The sequence below is a fragment of the Pseudomyrmex gracilis genome, unplaced genomic scaffold (genome assembly GCF_002006095.1).
Source record: "Pseudomyrmex gracilis isolate BER0280 unplaced genomic scaffold, ASM200609v1 scaffold_34, whole genome shotgun sequence".
NCBI classification, from domain to species: domain Eukaryota; kingdom Metazoa; phylum Arthropoda; class Insecta; order Hymenoptera; family Formicidae; genus Pseudomyrmex; species Pseudomyrmex gracilis.
The window spans coordinates 917,919-941,235 of record NW_018020618.1 but is presented as its reverse complement, the minus strand read 5'-3'; the positions used below and the strand labels follow the sequence as shown (position 1 = coordinate 941,235).

The 23,317-nt window shown below is 46.6% G+C and overlaps 1 protein-coding gene across 2 annotated transcripts in view; it reads right to left on the bottom strand.

The window, feature by feature from the left end:
• LOC109852723 (netrin receptor UNC5C) overlaps positions 1-22,749 on the bottom strand; it is a 31,909-nt gene extending 9,160 nt beyond the window's left edge. Inside the window, exons 1-4 of one of the 2 annotated variants that reach the window (XM_020424157.1) lie at positions 22,191-22,749; positions 11,957-12,204; positions 1,093-1,506; positions 153-434 (exon numbers count right to left, since the gene is read on the bottom strand). In XM_020424157.1, the coding sequence (XP_020279746.1) occupies positions 153-434; positions 1,093-1,506; positions 11,957-12,047 (787 nt within the window). In that variant the 5' untranslated portion in view covers positions 12,048-12,204; positions 22,191-22,749. The remainder of the gene's footprint in view (positions 1-152; positions 435-1,092; positions 1,507-11,956; positions 12,205-22,190) is intronic. The other variant, XM_020424158.1, reaches the window with a different exon arrangement.
• Positions 22,750-23,317: the final 568 nt, after the last annotated feature.

Genomic DNA, 23,317 nt, shown 5'->3' with positions numbered 1-23,317 from the left:
GTGAAAATATCTTTAAAGTATCAAATAAAGTCCCTTTTGTAATTGTACTGAGTTTTATGAAAGAATCTGTCACGAAATGTATCAGCACGCGTATAATAGAATTAGTTGCATTTTCTCATAAACAATAACAAGTTTGTGTCGATCAAACTCACCGTATACTATTAGACTGACTGGCTCGCTCAGTCGTTTCGCCGCTATATTTTCGGCGACGCAGGTGTAGTTTGCCTGATGACTAAGTTTAGCCTGACCGATAAGAAGATGGCCCTCGCTGGATACGAGTAGTGTGTCCGTCTCCGTGTCTACAGGGACATTATTTCTTAACCAGTAAACTCGAGGCGGCGGCACTCCCGTAGGAGGCAAACACCTGAGTTCGGTACTCTGGCCCGCTTCGACGGACACGGAGTACGGTGGCGACTCGAACTGCTTTTTCAAGTCTGAAACAAACAAGTTTAGCGTGCTCGCTTTGATAACACAGTCATTATCAATGATGATGATAAGACAAAATTAAATATTACGAAATGTCGAAAATTACTAGTTTTCGATATAATATATTACATTTGTAATATGTACACTTTTTTTTTTTTCATTTCTTTGCTAATTGGTTTTTTGTGTCGCGCAGTGTTTCCGTCAGCTTTTCGATAATTTATACATTACGTCTTTTTATCTTCTTAGGCGCTCTTTTACGTCTAGCTTTTGAGTTATGTAACTCTAAAATTGGCCAAGTGGTTGTCTCTTTAAATTGATTCTCTTGGAAACTCGACGCTCATTGCATTGTCGTCAATTAAGAGACGAGGAATTAAATAACGAGTTCGCTGGCAGGAGAATCAAGATAATTACGAGGGAACGAAGACAAAGTGAGACGAAAAGTCGGCTGTCCCCAGAATTCTCGCGACGCTTATTTCGAACCTGATTCACGTACTTCAGTCAGAACACAAGAACACTGTCTGGCTTGAAAATAAGAATTTAATTCGTATTACAACAAGAATTTTCCCATTACGCGACTCTTATCCCGAATATTTGTTTCAACAAAAATATCAAAATTAGAAAAATTAGTCTATACTCGTACGAACACATTATTTATTGATTACTTACAAGCGACGTCAATAGTCGCCGGTTGGCTCTTAATTTGTCCCGATCCAGACCAAGCGATGCATTCGCATTTGAATTTATCTTGACTGAAATACTCCTCGATGTGATCTCTGGTAACATTGAGCTCGCAGTCGACTATCCTGGTACCCGTGTGCGGATCCACGAAATCCGTTTGCTGAGAGTTTTCCGCTCTTACGTTGTTACAGCGGAAATAGACCTGCAGCGCGTGCGCGGCCTTGCAGTGTAGAGTAGCGGGTTTGTTTTTCACAACGAAAGAATTGACGGGTTCCGTGAGAAAAACCGGCAGATGTCCGCCGCCTTCGGAGATGAGCTCGGTATCGCTGGCTATCGTAGCCGAAGGCACCTCATCTTCCTCTAGAAGATACGAGTCATCATCCTCCGCGGCATCTTCACCTTCTGACACAAGAGAAAATAATGGAACTTTGTAAAATTTGTTTTTTGTTTTTATATATTTCTCTTTTACGAGTATATATATTTATACAAATTATGATGATGTTATAAAATAGTTATATATAATCACATATATAGTTTATATAATCATTATAGTAGCATAATAATATAATGTATAAATTATTTTCGCAACAGTGTCTTTATTCCGTCTGCAAACAAAACATCGCGGAAACTCGTGCAGGTTAACATTAATAATTAAGCATGATATACAATAGCGCCTATTATTACGTAATAAATTGGATCGATCGCATATTATCATTACACGCTGCAATGCCTCGTAATCAGCGAGGACGTCTGCCGACGCGGCACAAACGCGGAAGAGTCTACTTTCCAAATACACACCGTAATCGCAATTTACTGAATTCAGTTATTAATTTGATGATCGCGTTATTCACGCGGCGCGTTCTCACCCTCATTCCCGGAAAATCGGGAAAATTTTATATTCGCCTGTCAACAATGGTGTGCCCCTCCTGTAAATCCTGACGCCCGGGACCATTAATGCAACGCCGGCTTCGCGCAAGCGGACTACGAGAGCGCTCCGGTTACGAACAATCGCGGTGCGCACTGCAGTAATGAATTTTCGGATTTACGCGGCGCACCGGTGCACAAGTCCGATGTATTTTCCGCCAACGAGTGGTTAGACCTTTATCCCCGTGCGACATTTGGCCACAATTTCCATCGCGATAAATGCGCCACCCTGTACCTCTCTCTCTCTCTTTTTTTTGTTTCTCTCGTTTTCTCTTTCTCTTTCTCTCTCTTTTTCGCTCTTTTTCTCTCCTCCCCTTCTTTCCAATCAGAAGGCTTAAAAATATGAAACGCGTCAGTAATAAACTGTCCGTATTCGGCTTTTTATACGGTGCTCAATTTGTCAACATAAAGTCCGATATCGAGCGTCCGATATCGCCGCGCTGCAACATAAATACGGGGATGAAAAACCCATGCAGCTGTGCGTTAACACTAACGGCTCGACGTGCATTCGCATATTGTCTATATCAAAGTTACTGATTCGCAAAAGCGACGACGACATCGACGCGAGATAAACGCGCGCGATGTATCATCGGATCAGCTCGAATGCACGCGCAATGTCTTACGATCGATTTTTCAACGCACGACAGATGTATAAAAAAAAAAAAAAACAGAAAAAATAAAAACGGATTGCGTTCAATCGTAGCAATCAACACTGATAATAAAACTGCTCTTCTCCCGGTTCTGGTTAAAGTTAGTTCGTTCCAACGTTCGTTCGATTCGTTAATTCCATTCGGCGCATTCGAAACGAATGTATCTCCGAGTCAACAAAATCAAATGCAAGCGCGCTGAAAAATATATGACATCGTTCTTGAGGGAGAGAGAAAGAGAGAGAGAGAGAGAGAGGGAGTTCACGGTGATGGTACAATGGGGTCGGCAATTGCCAAGGGTTGGACGGGGGGACGCAACGACGACGACGGACGCGGCGACGGCGGAGTCGGAATTTGGTAACGCGCGCGACGCATTCGTACGGAGACGCAAGTAAAATAGGATTTTCATCGGTTTCCGATAATTCGGCCAGATCGAAATAGCCGATAGGAGCCCCCCCATCGAAATCATTCTGGTTCCTCCTGATGGCGAATTCATCCATACGAATTCTCGTTAGCCGTTCGGAGCCAGCATGCGGCCAGTTCGTTAACCATTTCGAACATGCGCACGGCGCTCTCTCTCTCGCGAATCGCAGTCTCGCGTCGGGGATTTTATAGTAACGACACGGGGTATTTCATATGCGAAATATACGGAGGCATCATCACGAGTCGTATTGCCAGTCATACGTCTTGTTTATTACACAACGTCGCGCGTACATATAACGCAAGCCAGAGGGTTGGCATTAATTCCATCGCGGATGGAATAACTATCAGCCCCAATTGGAATCGTCGGTTCTATATCTCGACGAGCTTCCTAATTGCAGCTGCCTCGAGCGCGTTTACGACCGCTCTCCGTCCTGCGAATCGCGAACGGACGCCGTGTATAATTTGTGGGCATGATCTATTTGTACGGCGAGAGTACGAGTAGCGACGTTCCTGATAGCGGCTCTTTCAGAGCGCATTGGATACGTACAAAGGAAAAGAGTGCACGCGATAACAAGACGTGGATTTAATCGAGCAGCGTCACGCGATGCGCGGAAGTGAAACGAGGTGGAATTAGATTTTCATTGCTTACCGATAATTCGAGCGGAGATTCGATCGAAATCGCGCGCGTCGATATATGTAATGTATATAGATTATACGCGGAATGCGATTTGCGATCTTCTCCCCTCTATTATCGAGCGCGACTTGTACGTATCTAGATCGGTTCGCGTATATTTTTTAATCATTTCCAGTGACACGGTTAATTCTCGTATTACCTCGAAAGGTAACCGGACGCTGAGATACACGGACGAGATCTTTAAACCACCGAAAACAAGAGCGCCGCGAGCAGAAACGCAAGCACGAAGCCGAACTTAATTGAACCGGGTCACGCAACACCACTGGTATGGCCGAGTCAGTGAAGCAAAAAAAAAAAAAAAAAGTTTCTTCGTAAGTTTCTACGTAATTATTCCGCGCGTCGTGGAATCCCGACCGCCATGAATATTCGATGATCGCGTCACGATCATTATTTATTTTACACGCGCGTTATCCGGTCGCGTCGAATTATGTCACGTGTAATACATATTTCGAATTGGTTCCGAAAGTCACGTTCGTGACTTAATCCCACCAATTAGCGTAAGGGTCGAAAAAAAAAAAAAAAAAAAAAAACATTGCACACGACAATTTGCGGAGCCGCGCTAGAAGCCTAATCGAGTGACGTCACGCGACACGCGCGACTCTCCGTTCGTGTCGGCTTCGCCGGGCGGAGAATTGTCATCGGTTTCCGATAATTCGACGCGATCGGATGGGGCGATAGAACCCGGATGGAAACGTTGTATCCGGTCTCATATCGTCACCGAATCACCTGGTTGCGGCGCCAGCATGAACCCTCTCCCTCTTCTCGTTAGCCACGGCGGGCGGGCTAGTTAGTCGTGTCTCCGTTAGATACGCGTCGCAGGCAAGCAGGCAGTAGCAACGGCGGGTAGCAGCTACCTACGTACCTACGTACATAGACACATACACGTGCACATGAACGCGATGTGCATTCGCATCCTCGAACCCCACGTGGCTGCTATGCGGGTTGACCACGTATCGAGGCCTGAACGAGACAGAGACACGAGCCACTGTGCAATCCGTGTATATATGGGTTTCACGGCGCGTTCGCTCGCCCGGGTGAGAGACCACACATGACGCCTCTTAATTAACAAAGGTACCTGCAGCGGCAGCAGCAGCAGTAGTACCGGAAGCAACGTCGAAAGGTTCTTGCTCGGTCGACGCTACATTCTCGCTGTGCGAGATGACGACAGGTATACATAGAATAGTGTACACTACGGCGCGTGCAACGAGACACCGCGAACACAAAACGAAGAGGGATGGATTAAGAAAGATACAAGAGACGCCTTGTTTCTCGCGTCACGTGCCTTGTTATTTTAGTCCCGACCACAGTCCCGAGCAACTTCCAGACTACTATTACTACCGCACCAACGCCGTCGTGGCAACATTGACCCAACGAGAGACTTTTGTTACCTTTTCCTATTTTTCGTTCGAACCTGTCGAATCACGTAACTAAGAAAAAAAAAAGTCGAGTCAGCATCGTTGTTATTCGAGCATAATGTCAAACCGCTCGAGTTCGATTGAATCATATTCTTTCGCGTGGAGTGCTTCATCTTCCTTTCAAATGTTACAAAAGGCTGTGCGAAGAGTTTCCCTTCAGCGACGTTTCTGAAATCGGATTATCCAGAAAGTCGCGCGATGCACTGTGTATACGCTTCGCACCAGGTGCAGAGCAAATATTTTGAATGACTTTCGGGAAGAAAAAGAAAGAGAGAGAGAGTTGACAGTTGGAGTGAAGCCCGAAAAGTCGCGTATTGAATTAACTTTTCCACGATCTATCGTCACACGGTGAAGAGGCCCGTTTCCGGTACGAGAACGGACGTGCCATGTCGTCACGTCACAATAGAAAACGGCGCCTAGCCAGGTCGGGTCACCATTGTATTCCAGTCCGTTCACAGATCACGACCTCGGGGGCCCAAATAATGTGAGTCAAGTTCCGCGGGGCTCGCCGGGACTCGGTTGAACCGTCATTCCGGCTAACGAGAGACACGACGACCGAGAACGAGTGGGTACGGTACAGCGATTTCTTTATCGATCGTCATCGCGCGTGGGAGATATGGTCCAATGCAGATGGAGATCGCGTTGCGACCTAAAAGAGAGCCTGATGAAGATCGTGATTCTGATATTCTGCGCTCGAACGAGATGACATCGTGGGACAGATTAAGGCAAGTATGTATTCCGCCTTGATCCGGATTGGTCGATATATCTTAATCCCGGGTGGAGATGTTGAGGGAGATTGCACATACACATATCGCGTGTATTGTATTACCGTACACGCGTGCGAAAGTGGCATATGTTACCGATAGGATTTTGTCGAACATATATATATATACGAACATATATACATATACATATATACGAACCGACTGTTTTCCGAATCAGCACACGAACGGGCGGCGCCTGGTTTACTTAATTTCGAGTTGTATTTCACGTCGACTTGTAATAAAGAGAAATTGTGTTTCGATTTTTTCGCGAAAATGTTCTCGCGAAAATATAGAAAGAGCGAAGCACGATTTTTGCGAGAGAGAGTAATCGAATATAGCCTGAAGCGTAACGCACGCAGCCCGGCGTGTGCGTCGACGGCGGCTAAATGAATTAAAGAGCACGAAAATGCAGCGAGCGAGTGAGGGTGAGAGTCGCGCAAAGAGTGGAAAATGGAGGGTGATGATGCGTATTACACGACTCGATTGCGGCGCGGCGACGCCGTTACGTTAAGGCGTGTAATTAAGCGAATAACAGAATCAGATACGACTGTTCGCGTGTTACCACCCGCGGTGGCTTCTTGGAGGGTGTATTGATAACACGGCGAAGTCGAATCGCATGCGTCATGCCGATATGTTTCTTCCATATCCCCGCGCGCGTCTTTTGTAGTTCCGGGCCATTAAAAGTGAATGAAAATTTGCGCTCCGATGTAACATTCGGCGGGATTCATCGCGGAAGTTATGACGTATCGAACGTGCACCGTAACGATCTACAATCCCACAATCGAAATTGCATTCATACAATCCGCGTTTTGTTCGAAATAAGAGCGAGCCAGCGAGGTAAGATGAGTTTCATAAATCAAATCTGATGCTACGAGATTTAAGAATTTTTATATATTTTTTTTATATACTTACAAAATACCTCCATAAATTGCTATAATTTTTTGCGGCATAAAAATGTGAAAATAATTTTCATATTTAAAAAAACCTTTCACACACGATTTTCCATTTTAACTAAATATAGGCAGACACGTTGTAATGCGAAGAAAGACAGGTTTCAAGGAATCATTTATATTCTTAAAGCTTGCTTCATCTTCTTGCGCAGCCATCATTTATAACTCTGTAGTTAATTGAAGGTAATCGCAGAAACCGTATGCTGCAATCACATTAAAAAAAAAAAAGTTCCACAAGGTACACGGGAATATCACGACTTCGAAGAACGTAATCCGATCAGTCGATATTTCACGATCGCCGTTCCCTCGCATATTCGCAGGGTACCGCTCGGTCCCTTCCCCCCTTCTCTTCTGTTCCTCCTCAACGATATTCTCCCCGATTTCAACAATAATCGCGCTTGCGCAACTCGGAGCCTCCTCGCCGCACGGTGCGGCGGCCCGCTCGTTTGATTTACGATAATTAAAGCTGACCTGACCTTTCGTCGCAGCGAGAGGAACGCGACTTTGGTCGGTCGAAGTACCGATGAGAGACTACGAGATATTAAAGAGACTCCCTCCCGCGTCCTCATTCTCGTTCTCGATCGTCTCTCGTTGAATGTTTTTTTTTTTGTTGCCTCTCTCCCCTCCTCGTAAGAACCGCTCTTTCCGACGGGACGAAGACCGTCTGGTGGAACCAACCGCGTAATTGCACGATCGAGTGAGCGCGCTTGCACCGGCCAACGCGGCTTTTGCATTTTTGCCCATGGCGGTTTCGCGAGACCAGATCTCGGCTTCCATCGGCGTCGCCTCACCGCGCGCACGCCAGGTTACGTTCCTTGATCAGCGGTTATATCGCGAACGGTAATCGCGATTTACTTATGATACTTATCAAAACGGGGTGGTTGATGTGGCGGGCCCGGCGTGAGTAGCGGGATCCTTTCGATGCATCGACTCGCTCTCGCCGCTTCTATTATCCTTCTCCCGACGTTGTAAGCACCGCGCTATGATCGAGGATAACGAATCTGATCGTGAAAGCGATGATATAACACCCGGCGATTTATAGCGCGATCATTTCGTGAGGTATGATTAGAAGCACCGCGTCTTTCTCTCTCTCTCTTTCTCTCTTTCTCTTTATCCTTTCCTTTCTTTGTTTCCCTCTTTATCTTTTTCTTTCTTTCTTCGTCGCGAGATCGCTGGTGCACGGATTTGTCATGCTTCGTGTAATTTACTGTACCGCGCGATTAAACGAGCTTCTCTTCTCTCAAAGTGACGGCGCGAGAATTCTTTCAGGAGATATCTTGATCCATTAGCGCGGCGGAACTTGTTGGAAGGGGAAGAGAAGAAAGAGGAAGAAGGAGGTTACTCTTATTGGAATCGGACATAAAAGCGTCGATCACAAAATCAATTCCGCCGTCGCGTTTCTTTCTCGCGCTTGCACAATTGCACGAGCTGTTCCTCTCACGCTTACTTATTTAAACCTCCCGGTATAAATCACACGAAGCAACTCCACAAACGCGCGCACGAATTAACGATCAATTTCTCCGCATAATCCCACGTCGCGGGATATAAATTTTCGGCTGGGTCGCACGCGCGACGCTATCGGTTTCATAAATTTAATACTCGCCGCGCGAACCGAAATGTGCAGGCTACGAAGAGAGCTTTTGGCATAAAGAGAGAGGAAGGTAGCGAGAAAGCCTCGGTTTTTGCGGCGATCTTTGCGGTGTTGCAGTTTGTAAATGCGCGTCGTAAAAAAATCTCGCCACCTCTCGCCGAATGCCCTTTTCGGCGCGCGAATTTCACGCGCCGTTCGTGAGATAACGAGCGCGGTTGAAAAATTGAATGTCGCCACCGCGCGTGCAAATGGTGCAACGTGGCGCTCGGGAAAACCGGGCGGCGGGTGCAGCGGTGTGCGACAATTGCCACCGCGGCGGCGGCGGCGGCGGCGGCGGCGGTGACCAAAACGTGAGAACGCGGAGTCGTTGGAGCAGCAAACCTCCTCTCCTCGCGCGGGCGGGTCGTTAATTATTAGCGCGGCTAATATTTTTCTCGCCGCGCGAACGCGGCTGCAGCAGCGCCAGCGCCAGTCAAGACAGCGAAATTATGACGCGATATCACGTCGCGATAAATCGTCGGGATAATTATTCACACAGGCGCGCGCGAGTGTGCGTGCATGCGTGCGTGCATATAATACGTCTCGCCCGGCGAGAGTTACACGTAGGAGAATGGTTGGCATGCGAGCGAACCGCTAGGCGCCGTTTGTTCGTTGTTTCCTGCCCGATGACGAGAGGGCGACGACGACGACGACGACGACGACGACGGCGCTGACAATGATTACTCGACCGAAGTAAAACCGGCGACGCATGTAGAAAAGATCGTGCCGTTTCTTCGAGACGCGTTACGAGGCGAGAGCGATAGGCGCCACAAGCGCGCCTAACTCCCGCTGGAATTATTACGAGGTCAGAGGCCGTAATTGTTATTTATCTGAAGGGCATGCGCGGGGCAAGCATATCGCCATTACGGCTTGTTTCCCGCGTAATGATGATAATAACGAGGGCGGCAATTATCTCCGAGTCATACACGCGATGACTTAGAACGATAGATCGCAATCTTTTTCATATGCTTAAGAGGCGCGTACGCGCGGTGTCGCGCCTGTGCCATTAACCGATATCGCGATATATTTTATCTAAACGAAACCTGTAATAAAGCTCATGATGCGATGAGTAGACGTGTATACGTCAGCGTTCACGCACATGATGTATATATGTATACAACATATATGCATACATATAGCGGTTGTGCGCGCGATTTCAACCGCGTTACTATGTCCGTCGTATGCGCCTCGCAAAAACGCAACATGTCTAGTGAAGATAATTGTTACTTATTCGCGGAGACGTGCGTGAGAAATGAAAGGCACACTTTGCGAGCACGTGTACTGACGTACATATGAGATATGATTTCTTGCGCCCGGTGACCGTGCGAAGAATACTGGCGAGACGCCTCTCGTTGTAGCTTCCATCGCGAGAGGAGGATGCGCGCCGGAATGGGAATTATTTATCTGCCCGGTGCGCCGCAAGAAAAATGGCCAGAGGAGGATGACGTGTATGTGTGTGTGTGTGTGTGTGTGTATGTGTAAATGCGAGTGCACGTTGTGTACGCGCGTTATGTTGCGATTTCTATTGTACAGCACGTAGTTGAGGGAATGGAAAACGAATGTTTTCAAGCCGGCGCCGTTTGTTCCTTCCATGTATGTGTGTGCGTGTGTACGCGCGCGTATGTAACGGCGTAGACTACGCGACGCGCGTTTCTTGTCGGATAATAAGGATCTGGACGGTCATCTCTCGCGCGCGCGTGTGCACGCACCAAGATTATATAGTTAGATCTTGAGGAGAGATGGTTAGCAAGTCATAATTGTATCCTCGTTTCGCGCTGGCGTTAAATCATACACATCCGTTTTTCTTTCGAGACTCTCCTGTTTCGTTTACTCGGGAAAAGCGATATTACACGTCACACACGAGCGAGCGTGACACTCAGGGAGGACGAGAAGAGGAGGAGGGGTAGGTAAACGACAGATGCGATTACTCGACGGGAAACGAAATTTGGACAATGCGCGAGGACACGTCGACGAGAAAAATATGAGAGATGAATTACTCTGGACGTGTTTGTTTTAGGACGCGACGACGACGACGTCGCGATACTTTTGTCCCGAGTTAACGGAGATTGATTGTCGCATGCGCCCTTTTTACGTTAACGCGCGCACGACGACGCGACGGCAGATACAATCCGTCGTTAACGCGAACGAGCGACGATGACGAGAAGATACGTCGGGAGCGCTAATTAGTTAGCCGCCGATGTGTCTCTACGGTAGAGGAGAAGATTGAAGAAAGAGAGAAGAACGGCACAGAGATTTCCACGTAGTCCACGAGGTCGGTTCAAAAGTAGCTTCGGGGAAGCGTAATCCATCATCGAAAACGGGCTGGTGTAATGTAACCGGCCGGTTATACCAACGACTAATCAGTCAGGGTGCTCTCGCCGTATAATTAGCAGTCTCTCGGTCTCTTTTTCTCGCGATTGTACGTGTACTCCTAGCGTATTCGTAGCGTTCCACTTGTATACAACCCCCTGTAGCCGCGATATTCCTGTGGCTCATAAAAGGCACACGCCTCTGTCTCGCTTTTCCGTTCGCGATCGTTAGCGAAACACCCGAGTCACGGTGTGTTACGTCTGGTCTGAGTATTGCAATTCGCAGCGTTGACGGATGATGTTTTCAAGTAGCGTGTCGGTTACTATTTCATTGTAAGTGCGGGTATCGTGTACGATATCGATTAGGAAAAATACCGGTTTTATAGCTCAAATCATAGATAATCTCGGTTTCAATATGAATTATCTCTGACTTAGACTCTAGACGGAAACCGTGTAAAAGCTTGTGCCGGCAGATATTTGTTTTCCACTTAAAGATCCTCGTTTTTTTTTCAAAATGTTGCATTGTAATCTCCATATATTTTTCTCAAATGGACTATTAGTTTTTGTGTGTAAATTAGATTGGATTTTAGATAAATTTATAATATAACTAGAAAAAGTAAAAAACTGTTCGCACAAGCTGTTTATCACCGCGCATCGGTTTAGTTGCGAGTATCGACACGCGAAACAAGCGGAAATATCTCGACGTCAGCAAACAAATGAGAACCCCGGGAAAATTAATGCGATCGGGTGATCGTTCCATCAACGACATAACGACACGGCGTAATTTACAGCTTAACAGTAATTCCTCTCGCGCGAACGGCTTGCGTCCGGCCGAGGAACTTCTATAAAGCAATACTCAGACGCTGTGTTTGGCGCGAGTATCTCGTGCAAGGATGCTCCGACCGCGCGCTCTTCAGATGCACGGGGATGTGCGCCGTTGAGAGGTCATTATAGGCTTGGCACGAGTTAAATGGCGAACTTAACGATCTTCTCTACGAGATCTCCTCTTCCTCGAGCGTCTTCGCCAAGCCGCCCGAGGGCTTTACGACGGAACAGCGACCAAGTTCCCCCCCAACTCTCCGATGGTTTTGCTTACCTTCGTGAGATGAGTAGGGATGAGTGGGACGCACCACACCAGGCAGAAGCACGCAGAACAATAGGAACAGCGAGCAAGATTTCGGCCTCATCGCGGATCACCTCGGTCCAGTCATTCGTTCTTCATGTCTCGTAACCCGGTGGTTGTTAAAGGATCCACGAACGATCCGAATTACACGTAAATACCGAAACGCGTCACTCGCGACACGACCACTGGCCACTCGTTGTCGGTTTGATACGAGTCCGCACCTGCAACAGAAATGAAGAACAAAACGCTTGAATTTTAACTGTAATTAGTGTTCAAAATTATTTAATTAAAACGTTACGTTAAATTACACACACATGATTTACACATTTTAATTAACTGCGGTTTTACAGTTAGAAGAAGATTTAATTTTCCGCGAGCGCGAAATGTGCATAATCGCGCGTATCGTAAATATTCGTAACGAAGATATAAAAAGAGTGTAAATGAAATGCTACTTTCAAGAAACACGATAAGGCAACCTACTTCGCTCTCTTATGCGTGATGTATGGATGGTTAATTTTTGCGCAAAATAAAAATTCTCTCTTCACACGCAACCGAGCGAAGACGTATCGAAGTGAAACGAGTTTAAACCGTCGGTCAGGTCGCCGCCGCAGCGTTGTTTCTACCGGAAAGCGTAAAAGACGGTTAGGAAAGTCGAGAGTGCCACTTACGACGTGGCTGGCAGCCCTTGCCATTTAAATATTCCAACGGCGGCAGACACTTTCCCGCACGCGAAATTTCCTCGCGGCGCCTTCATTTCCAGTCGCCGCGCTACCGTGAAAGGAACGTAAGGAAAGCCAAAGGCCGAGGGAGAGGGCGTAATTTTCCCCCGTGGTTCGACACGGCTCTCCCTCTCGAATGCGAAACTGCTGTTTCTTCAAGAAGGGAGGATACCGGTCGATAACCGTCGGAATTAATTATTAAGCGCGATTCGTCTACTCGAAATATGGTTTCTCAGGATTATTCGATGTATGTGTGTACCGCCGAATTCGAGCCTTAAACAACTTGAAGCGCGCGCGTCAACTTTGACGTAATGAGTTTCGTAGAGTTTCGACCTCGAAATGTATCGTCCGTGGATCGCTATAATGAAGTTTTCGCAACATACTTCATCGCGCATTAATCTACCTTACCACGTAAAAAATATCGCTGTCCGCGAGGACATTAAACTCCGAGCGTTGCGCGAGAGTTACTCCTGCTTATCGATCGATGTTTTAAACTCTCTCCCCGACGAGATGATTAAAATTCACGCGATGTGTGCATATCATAGAACAAAATTCGCGCAGAAACATATGATCGTGAACACGCTTAGCGTGCATATATGCAAAGCTTGTTAGCATATATCAGGTTGTTATACGATCTCGCTGAAACGCGGCTAAGGGATCGTTTATCAATGTCGTTCGTTTCGAGATCTTAAGCTAAATGTTCGATTACATTCATAAGTGCTGTTGTGCAGAAGATCTCTCGTGAGCAAACGCAGCGGAATTATGATAGAATAATGGAACATGACAAGTTTTGTAAAAAAAAAAAAAAAAAAAAACAACAATAATGATAATAAACCTCTTTTCCGTGTTCACAATACATGCTTGTTTTATTGTGGGAGCAATAACGATAAGAGAAATACAAACTGAAAGTCAGTCAAAGTAATACTGTGTGTAAATAATTAAGGTGATCGGACTGTGATAGTGTATTCTTGATATGTAAGCAAGAAAAAACTATTGTAACTCAAGATTACATCCGATCGATATTACCTTTTGTGTTTGTTATATTTGTGTTATTATATTTGCGTATTATAATTATCAAATAATAATATCTGAATATTGCAGCTATTATGTAATGTATTATGTAATTTTTCGGAATTGTTCCCAATCGAAGTTTTTCGTCTTCTCTTTGTTATCGCGCACAATGGAAACAATATTGAAAAGCGAAATTATTATTTTTAATTATTATTATTATTATTATTATTATTTAATGCAAAATCGATTTCGAAAAATTACATGACCAATACAGCTAACCCCGAGGGAATCAATAAAACCGTGCAAACACAGCTGTGAATGGGACGAGTACGCAGGTCGCAAATGCTCTCGGGGATTCATGACGCGGAATAATCCAAACGAAGACCTATGCAACGAGCGTATTATGGCTACGTATCGCGGAGCTCGACACAGATTTCCCATCTCGAGCTCGTCCTAATCCTCCGGGACGGAGGACTCAATTTATAAACGTGCTCTCGACGCATTATCCATTCAAAGATTTAAAACACTCGAAGGAGAGAGTTGCGACATGCAGCCACATGGTATTTCACACTGCAGTTGGCACGAATTCGCTTGTTCTGGACTCCATTTGGTTGGAAAAGCCGACCAGAAAGGCCGACCTTTTCATTGAACTTATTCGAATAAACTGCAACTGCTTTGTGGCGCGATACGGGCGCATTTAAAGCGGGTGAAGATGATGCTTGTTTTTTTTTCTTCGTGGCAACCATCTAGAAAGGCGAGCGCGCGAGACGAGAGCGGATTAAGTCTCCCGATGTGATGCATCTCGAGTATCGCATGACAACAGGTAGGACGACTACCAGACTGGACCCTAGTCAAAAGGATTCAGCTACCGGTTCTCTTGATGCGGTCGTCTTTCTCACAATTCACGACGGTCAAGATGTACACATATTGTACACACATATATGTATGTATATGTGTGTATAATATAACACACGGTCCGCGAGAGTATATATCTCCGAGAAATTCTCGATGGATGCGAGCGACGTTTTATGTTTTGAGAAAAAAAGTTAGGTCAGATGGGTGAATGCGTTCATAAATTTCACTTAGAAGAGGCAAGTCGCTCGGTAGTCCAATATTCGCTGGCAATAAACGGGGGATAATCTTACCGGATTAAAAAGGTCCGGACATAAATTCCAACGTCTTAATTCACGATAACTAGACTTCACGCGGATCTCGGTCTTTGTAGTTTTTTTTTTTTTTTGCTTTGAGGTTGCATTCCGCGCACGTATATCCCGTCAATGCAACGTAATTTCTCGCACTTAGTTTCCGCGCGGAACAACGCGCGCAGTACATCACGACGTGCGAAGCTAATCCGCGAAAACCGCATGAACATTCCTCAAAGATGTACCGACAACCGCAAGGGATCCCACCTCCCTCTCTCTTTGGAACACGCGTCAAGTTCCAGGTACCTTATCCCAGAACTCCGCCCCGAAGGCCGACTGTTCCTTCTTTGGCTCGTTTCTCTCGATTTTTCGTTCGTCCTTTTCTCTCTCTCTCTCTCTCTCTCTCTCTCTCTCTCTTCGTCTCACTCGCGCGTGCTCCTCCGTAACGTAATCCGAGAAGATTACGGAGCGAAATAAACATGTCAACCTCCCCCGCGGCGCGGTGGCCGCAGGGATGTGGGCTCGTGTGTGCAGCGTCTTTATAGACCGCACGTAGAGGATATCGTCTTTCTTTCCCTCCGCCGGTCCCTGCGCCTCGTGCTTACATACGTCGTCCTCCCTTTGCGACGTAGATTCCTCAGATACCGGTCCTCGTTCTCTCTCTTGTCGGCCGTTGCTTAGCCATCGGGCAGATGCGTCTAGTCCGGTTCACACGAACTCGATCGGTCACGCGTCTTATCTGCTCACAATCTGGGATCCTCCTCAATCAAGGATAGGTCATCGCGAGTTTGTTTTTTTTTGTTTTTTTTTATTTCCATCCGATCGATCCTATCGGCTCCGAATGTTTCTTTTTTCTTCCACGTAGGATACACGTATCGTTTCCCGCGATGAGAGGGAGGAGGGAACAAAGTCGACAAACCGTGGCCTGACTCACTCCCTGGAAACCCGCGACTTCACGGAACGTGTACAAATTCGTGACTACCTGCGGCAAGAGGATTCGATTTATGCGCCTCTTTGAAGCGCAACGTGTTTCAGCGGGTTTTAAAAGCGGCTTGGTATTGTGTCGGGAAAGATGTTTGCAGGTGTTCGAAAACGTGCTCGATGTAGTTATCGATTTGTAGTAGTTATTAATGACCTATAACGGGACGGATTCTCTATTTCCGCGGTTTACACTGGACAAATAAACCGTTTCGTGTTTTTTTTTTTTTTTTTTTTTGTTCTGTTTTGTTTTTGCTTTGTGCAATATCAGTATTCCGCTGACGCAGGTACCGCTGACCTCTTCGTTTTTTAGCGATACGCTATCGGATCACGTAAGAAAACTATTTCTCCGCGCTTGTACACACGGTATTTCAATCGTAATGCACGGTGAGACCTTTTACTCAAGAGATCACGGTGCACAACATAAATTACTTGTTCGTGAGTATCAAGGATACCATCTCGCGCCCGAGACGTCGTTTCCCCGCGTGGCAAAGAGTAAAACTCTCCGCGGCGCGTGCTTTGGCCGCCAGAGTATAAAGTAAGCGTAATAACTCGGGGGAGATCAAAGGGATTGCTCTCGCGGGAAGGGTTTTAAAAGAGTGCAACCCGTAAAATCAAGCGTCGCGGGTATATCCACTGTACTCCCGCGACTACTTCTCGCGCGAGGCGGAAGCGGAAATCGACGGAAGCGAGAGAGAGCCAACGATGTCACGACTCCGGGGCAGCTCGGGGCACAAAAGAATCTTTACAACTTCCAGCACACGGCTCGGATCAAAGGATCCGAGCGTGGCTAAGGAGTTTCCTCCGATCCCGCTATGGTAGGTAAGTCTGTGGCTTCTTTTAAGGGCATTTTGAAAATCAGACATCGCCGGCGTGACGTTGCCGCGTTTGCGGAACGAAAGAGAGGAGACTCCGGCGTCTCGCCACGTCAGCGCTCCTACTCGCTCGGCCAAACACCGAAATACACCTTCTCTTTGCTCTTTGATCGTTTCATCGCCCGCGCACACAGCGCGCGGCTACGGCTCTTTTGCGCGCAGTCATCTCGCAAACAGGAACGCCACGAGAAGGGTAGAAACCGGCTGAAAATACACCGTGGAGACGATCGTGCGCACCCACATGCACGTCGGCGATATCAACGCGGTAACGCACGTTTTCCCCGCGTTCCTCTCCCTGGTAGTGTAGGATCAAACGTTCCACGAAGCTGGCTTTTGGTCGGCGAGGCGAACGCCGCGCCTGGAAGTTATTTGACGTTTTTGCATGAATATAAAGTACAATGCGACTACGACCGCCCCGGGCGGAATCTCCGGCGATGGAGCTATGCACACGATACGACGTAGCCGGGAGATATGAGAAAACGGGGACGACGCGCCAGGCTCTCGTCGTCGACCGCGCGCATATATATCGGCGGAACGTAAACGAGAAGCTCTCTCGCGCGTTCGCTCCGAGCGTACAAGATTTTCCAGGCGCCTTCGGCTGGTGTGGCGTTACGACGTGTAAAGAACGATGGGGCCTCTTGGCCCGTAAAATTTTTCGATTTTATCTGCGCCGATAAGAAATTCCGCGTTGTCGTAAAAGCTAGTGGGTAGTGTCGTTTCCGACGCGGGGTTGTTTACGGCGGTTGTTTCGTGCCGCGCGTGACTTTTTCGCCGTCTCCCCCGTGAAAAACTTCCGTGGCAAAGCAATCGGCAGAAAAACCCGACGCGCTTACAGTCTAAAAACGTTCCGAGTTATCAAAATTTCACTGACGTCGTGGTTGTCGTTAAAATGAATTCTCTTGCTTCAGCATTTTTATTTCGGTGTCATTTTATTTCGTGAGATAAAAAATCGTTTCGCCGTCACGAAATCAGTTAAATGAAACGAAATATATATCGTTCGTTTCTTTATTATCTTTATCTTACATCCCAGTTCGGACGTTTTACATTAACTCTTTAGAGATCATCATCGTTCGTCGTCGTTATCGATCAATCAAACGACTCACAGAGTACTTAACATCTGCCTGTCCGTGCGTTCAATCGGCATCTTCGCCGTGTTTCGATTTGTATCGGGTCGTGTTCCCCGACCAGATTACGTTGTGCCGAACCGTTCGGTCCTTCAAAGATCGATCGTTCGATCGATCGGCCGACGCGATCTGCTCGAAGACACGGCCGTTTCGCCACCGCAGAAATTCATCGACGCGTGAATATAATTTTTCGCGCGCGCGCGCGCGCGAGCACATTGGAGCTTCTCTTCTCCGGGCTTCTTTTGTGCGCGTCTTTCGGAGCAGGTAGATGGGTACTTCATGTTCTCACGAAGGCTCCAAATGGAGTCGACCGCTGCAGATGGGGCCCCTACGCGTGCCAGGTGGGCCTCTTATTCGACGACGCTCAGGGTTCCCCCGAGTCAATGCAACAACGGTGTTTCCTGCAAGCCGATCGAAACCGCGATACAAGAGCACACTGCGTGGCGGCCCGGGCGGCTTCGTCGATGCTGACGGCGCGATAAGGTGAAACCATACCGAGTTTTTAATGGCCAAAGCACGGAAAGCGCGGGGATCCGTACGGGAGACTGAGCGGTCGCTGGCCGTGCCTCACGCACTCGCAGCACGTAGAGAGGCACGTACGTAGGAGACACTTCCTGTCTTCTTCGTCTTGTCGCGCGGTACACTCCTCGATCGAGCACGTATGACGTATCGTTGTCGTACGAGGAGAAACGGAAGTTGGAAAACGTCGCGCGTCGGGGGTGAGAAGCGGCACTCGAACGTCGAGAAGACGCCGGCCGGGCGGCGGCGACGCGAAATGATAGACGTCGGCGTAAAATCGTTCGGCCTCTGTCACGAACGTGAGCAATGCACACGAATGTGTACCCTTCTGCGAATAATATCGCGTGTGAATGGCGTATTAAACTACCACGGAGAGAGAGAGAGAGGGAGAGAGGAAGAGAAAGATAAAGAAAGAGAAAGAATATCGGGCCTCGGCTTCCGCACGTGAAGGATCTCGTGAAAATTCGAGAGTACAAGTTTCGCGTAATAGTTTTACTCCAGAATATCCCGACGTGATATTTTTATTCATGACGAACAAAGTGGAGAGGGAGATGGGAAATTTCAACGAACGTATTACGCGGCACAGCAATAAAACCGAAATTGCACGCCCAAAGGAGGCAAGAAAAGCAATATCAACAGTTTGCGTATCAGGGCGAATTGATAGAGGTACAAAATTATGTACCGCTAAATAAATCATTGCTAAAAATAATAATTTAAGTTTACTCAGTTGTTATTTTAATAATAATTAAATTTTGAGAAAGCTAGTATTTTGATAAGAATAGGTATTAAATCTAAACAATTTTATTTGATAAACGTACATATTTTACACGGCGTTTATTCGATCGACGTTTATTCCAAAGAGATTTGTCAACTTTTTTCTCTACAAATACTGATAAAATAATTAATGAATCGAGAAACTTATTTGAGCAAACAACTTGCGACGGTCGACAATATATTATCAGTCAAATAATCATCATTTTAAAAAAACATCTTGTTATTTTAACTCTTATCTGCGCTGTACCTAAGTACAGACTTGAGTCACAAAACAAATATTTCATATTTATGTAACAATTAACCGCGAATTAAAAAAATACAATTTTTTGTTGACATTGCAGTATTTTTTGAAGGAGCGCTCTTTTAATTAAACGCCTTTATTATTATATATTACTGAAAATTCAAACATATCTCTTGTAAAAACCGCCTCGTACATATAATTATTCTTATACTGTTAGATAGAGAAAGAGCGGAAGTTAGAAGAGCTCACACGGAACCGACACGAACGGGGCGGTTGGGGCTGAGGGACGAACGGTCGGTGACGAGAATATTCAAAGAAGCGCGCGCGTGTCACGCTTGGTGTATTTACAGAAAGCGACTAACGCAGTAAAAGCAGAAATAAAGGGATCCATTGGCATAACAGCGCCTCTCGGCTCCGCTTCATTATATTTTCCTTTTCTATACACGACTCGGCGTTGTAACGATCATTACGCGTTTGTGTGCGAACATCAGGTAGTCGTTAATAATGTCCCCGACCGAGTCGAGTGGAGATCGTTTCTTTTCAAGAAACCGAGAACCACCGACGCAGTCGAAATATTTAGTCAGCCGCTGGATGTGTTCTCTATAATCGTTCTGAAGCCGCTCAATCTCTTCTCTATCGCAAAGTTATTTATAACGATGGGATCATAAGTCAGAACCAGATTACTTCAGATTGTATTTTTCAATCGAGTCGATTAATCTTAATCGCTGCAAGTAAACTTTTTTGCGCTGTTATAAAATTTAAATACGCGAAAAAACATTCTGTACGCATTTGCTTAAAATTTTTTCGATACGCGTTATCGCACAATTTATGAGCGATATAATTAGTTAACATTCCGCCGTCAGACGGTGCGCAAAAATATTTCAGCGGATATGACATCCACGAAGTGGAACAAAGAGCAATCATTATTGATATGGTGCCAGTGATATGATTAATATATTCTGCCGCCGCTGTTTAAAGAGATAGCGCGGTATTATTAATTAACGACATTCAGTGAACGAGTGCGCTTGTATCGTGCATTTTCTATCCCGAGCCATTTACTCGGGCCACAAAGACGCGATCGTGAGGCCATGAGCGTCACGACTAACGATTCGCAGTCAATAAATGCCGCAAATAGTTGGCGGCGTAACGTTCGCGATTTATTGGAGATAATGTCGCTCTTTCAGCGTTATTTTCCTCGTTACAAACGCGTAAATGTGTACACTCGGCGTACGATACGCGAGATATTGCTGAAGCGGTTGTAATTGAATCGATCGTTCTGCAAATCACCGGCAACGATCTAGCCAAACGCAACGACATAATAGTGACGTCTTATCGACAATCTACGTTGCATATGCGCATTGTACTCGGCGGCGCGCCACCGAGTACCTCCTATAGGGACCTTATGAAAAACACCCCTTGGCGTGTACATATTTTGTGTATTTACGAGTGGATGTAGATAGGAAACGGCGAGTGCAATTTTACAGCAAAAGATGCGGGCGCATAATCCGCCGCCTAAATCGCCAGCAACCTACTGCTAAATCATAAAAGATCGTATACATTTCTATAATTCTGGTAAGTGCTCCCGAGCACTTGCAAATCTCGATTCGAAGCAACACACACACACATACACACACATACTTTACGATTATGCGCGTTCGCGTACGATTTTCGAGCTTTAGCGATCATTCGGGAGCCGTTTATCGATGTGTTCAACCGCACCGCGGCGGTTAGATTTCGCAAGCGCGATCCATTTTGTATGATAAAGTAATATCGCGCGTATTACCTCATTCCCAATAAAACAGGAAATAGATTTACGATGAACCGTAATCTGTTTTAAAGTGCTCCGCATATTTTTTTCTTCTCAGTAAAAATCTCTCAACCGCCCGGCGGTATAAAGGAAGGAATATAAACATAGCTTTGATGAAGCAACAAGTAATAGCGTATTCCGCGAGTTAATGCCGCGTTCGTGTAATTTTTCCAACGACTTCATTTATTTAATGCGCAGACCTGTAATACAGCGTACTTAAAGCCCGCCGGTGCAACGGCCGCTGTACATGTATATACATATATATATATATATATATATACATATATATAACGCGGCTGAAGATTATAGTCGTTTCGCGCAAATCCGGTAGTTGATATCGAAAAGCGATCACTCGGAGTCGCGCTTCGGTAATAGCAACCGAATATTTTCGAAGCAGCTCGAAACCGCTGCGAGGATGCGCGGTTTCGAGCCGGACGAAAGTTTACGACACGCCGCGAGTTTTTAATAGGCTCCCGGGAAACTTTTCGACCGCGCGTGGAAGCAAGCCGGGAATGCAGAGGTTAAATGTTAACGTCGATCTTCCGTCGACTCAGCCCCTTGCGCAGCAAAGCTTTTCAATGTGTGCGGCAACTGGAATTAATCAGGCATATATTCAGGCGTGATGACTCGGGAGCGTACATAATGCATTTGTATTGATTAGTCACTGATCAAAAGCTCACGATCAAGAACATTCAACGAACATTTTAAATTGACATTGATCTTTAATTCGGTTGTTTGTTTTCTTTTTTCTCGCTTTCTTACAGATTTCTCCGATTTTATTTCGCGGTTTCATGAAAATTATATTTGTATCAATGATGATTTGTATCAATGATGACACATCTATCATCTACGAACATTATCTTACAAGAGTGATTTTATGTGTCACGTTTCCGCTCGTCTCGGATAAGAGCGCTAGTTTCCATACGCTATCAGAAATTTCCTGAACCGAAGCGAAAAGGAAAAATTCGCTTATACGCACGACGACGCGTTATGCAACTAATGCCGGATATCACTTACTCGTGCAACCAATCAGCGTGGCGTGGTTATCCATAAACCGGCTGGCACTTTAACCCCACTGCACTGACACTGGTGTTATCATCGTTGCAAGTTCGTTACACCGCGCGCCGTAACGTCATTCTTCACTTCGGAGCGCCACGATCATTGAATTACACGTTCACCGATTCGGCAAAAGGAACTGTGTCACATCGATCTCGCTCACCCGAAACCCTCTTGATTCGATACCCCTAAAGCAGCCAATCCCGGGCACGCGAAAAGAACACACTAAAATTTCTCTCTCTTTCTCCGTTTGTACGGGGGGGAAAAAAAAAACTATCCAAACGGTTGGAAAAATCGGAGTACGAACAATTCAAATCTGTCCCTTTCGCAGGTACAAACTGTGAGAAATGTCGTGTGCTTCACCCCTCGTGTACGTTTCACGAGAGCGGGTACGTGCACGCGCACGTCCCAATGTAACGAGGGGTTACGCGCGTTTCGAGATTAGCCGTTAAGAGCGGATAAACACCCAGAGCCCCCAGCACGCGCGGCTCATGTCGGCCAACTGACTCGTAGCGCGGAAACGTCGGGGCCCTTCGCCTCTTGGGCGCCGGTGCTGGGTGAGCGTGGTAGCGATGGTGGTGGAGGTTGCTGACGGTGGTGGAGGTATCACCGATGGAGGAGTGGTGGTGGTGGTGAACGGCGATGGTGGTGGCGGCAGCGGCGGCGTTCGAAGGCGAAGTCTTTGGTAGTGTAGGTGCTCGTTGGAGGCGGAGAGGCGGCTTAAGAGTAGAAGAGCTGGTGGGAGTCGGTGAATGCTCTGCAGTATGCACTCCGCTGTCGTTGCCGCACAGACAGATGCTGCGGAGTGCCGTTCGGACTGCCACACGAGACAGAGTGTACACCTCCGTGTACAGAGAGATGGCCACGGACTTTGTTAAATATTCATCCTATCCGGTTGTCGTGGTATATCGTACACACATACACACGAACCACATGCCCTTGCGGTAGGAATGTTTGTCCAAGCTGCTTGTTTCCCGATTACTCGAGGGACTGAGCGGGCAAATTTTGGAGCATTCGATGGTTACGCGCACTTATCAAAGATGTATGAGATAGCGGATACCTGATATTATGAAGATATGTATTTTGCA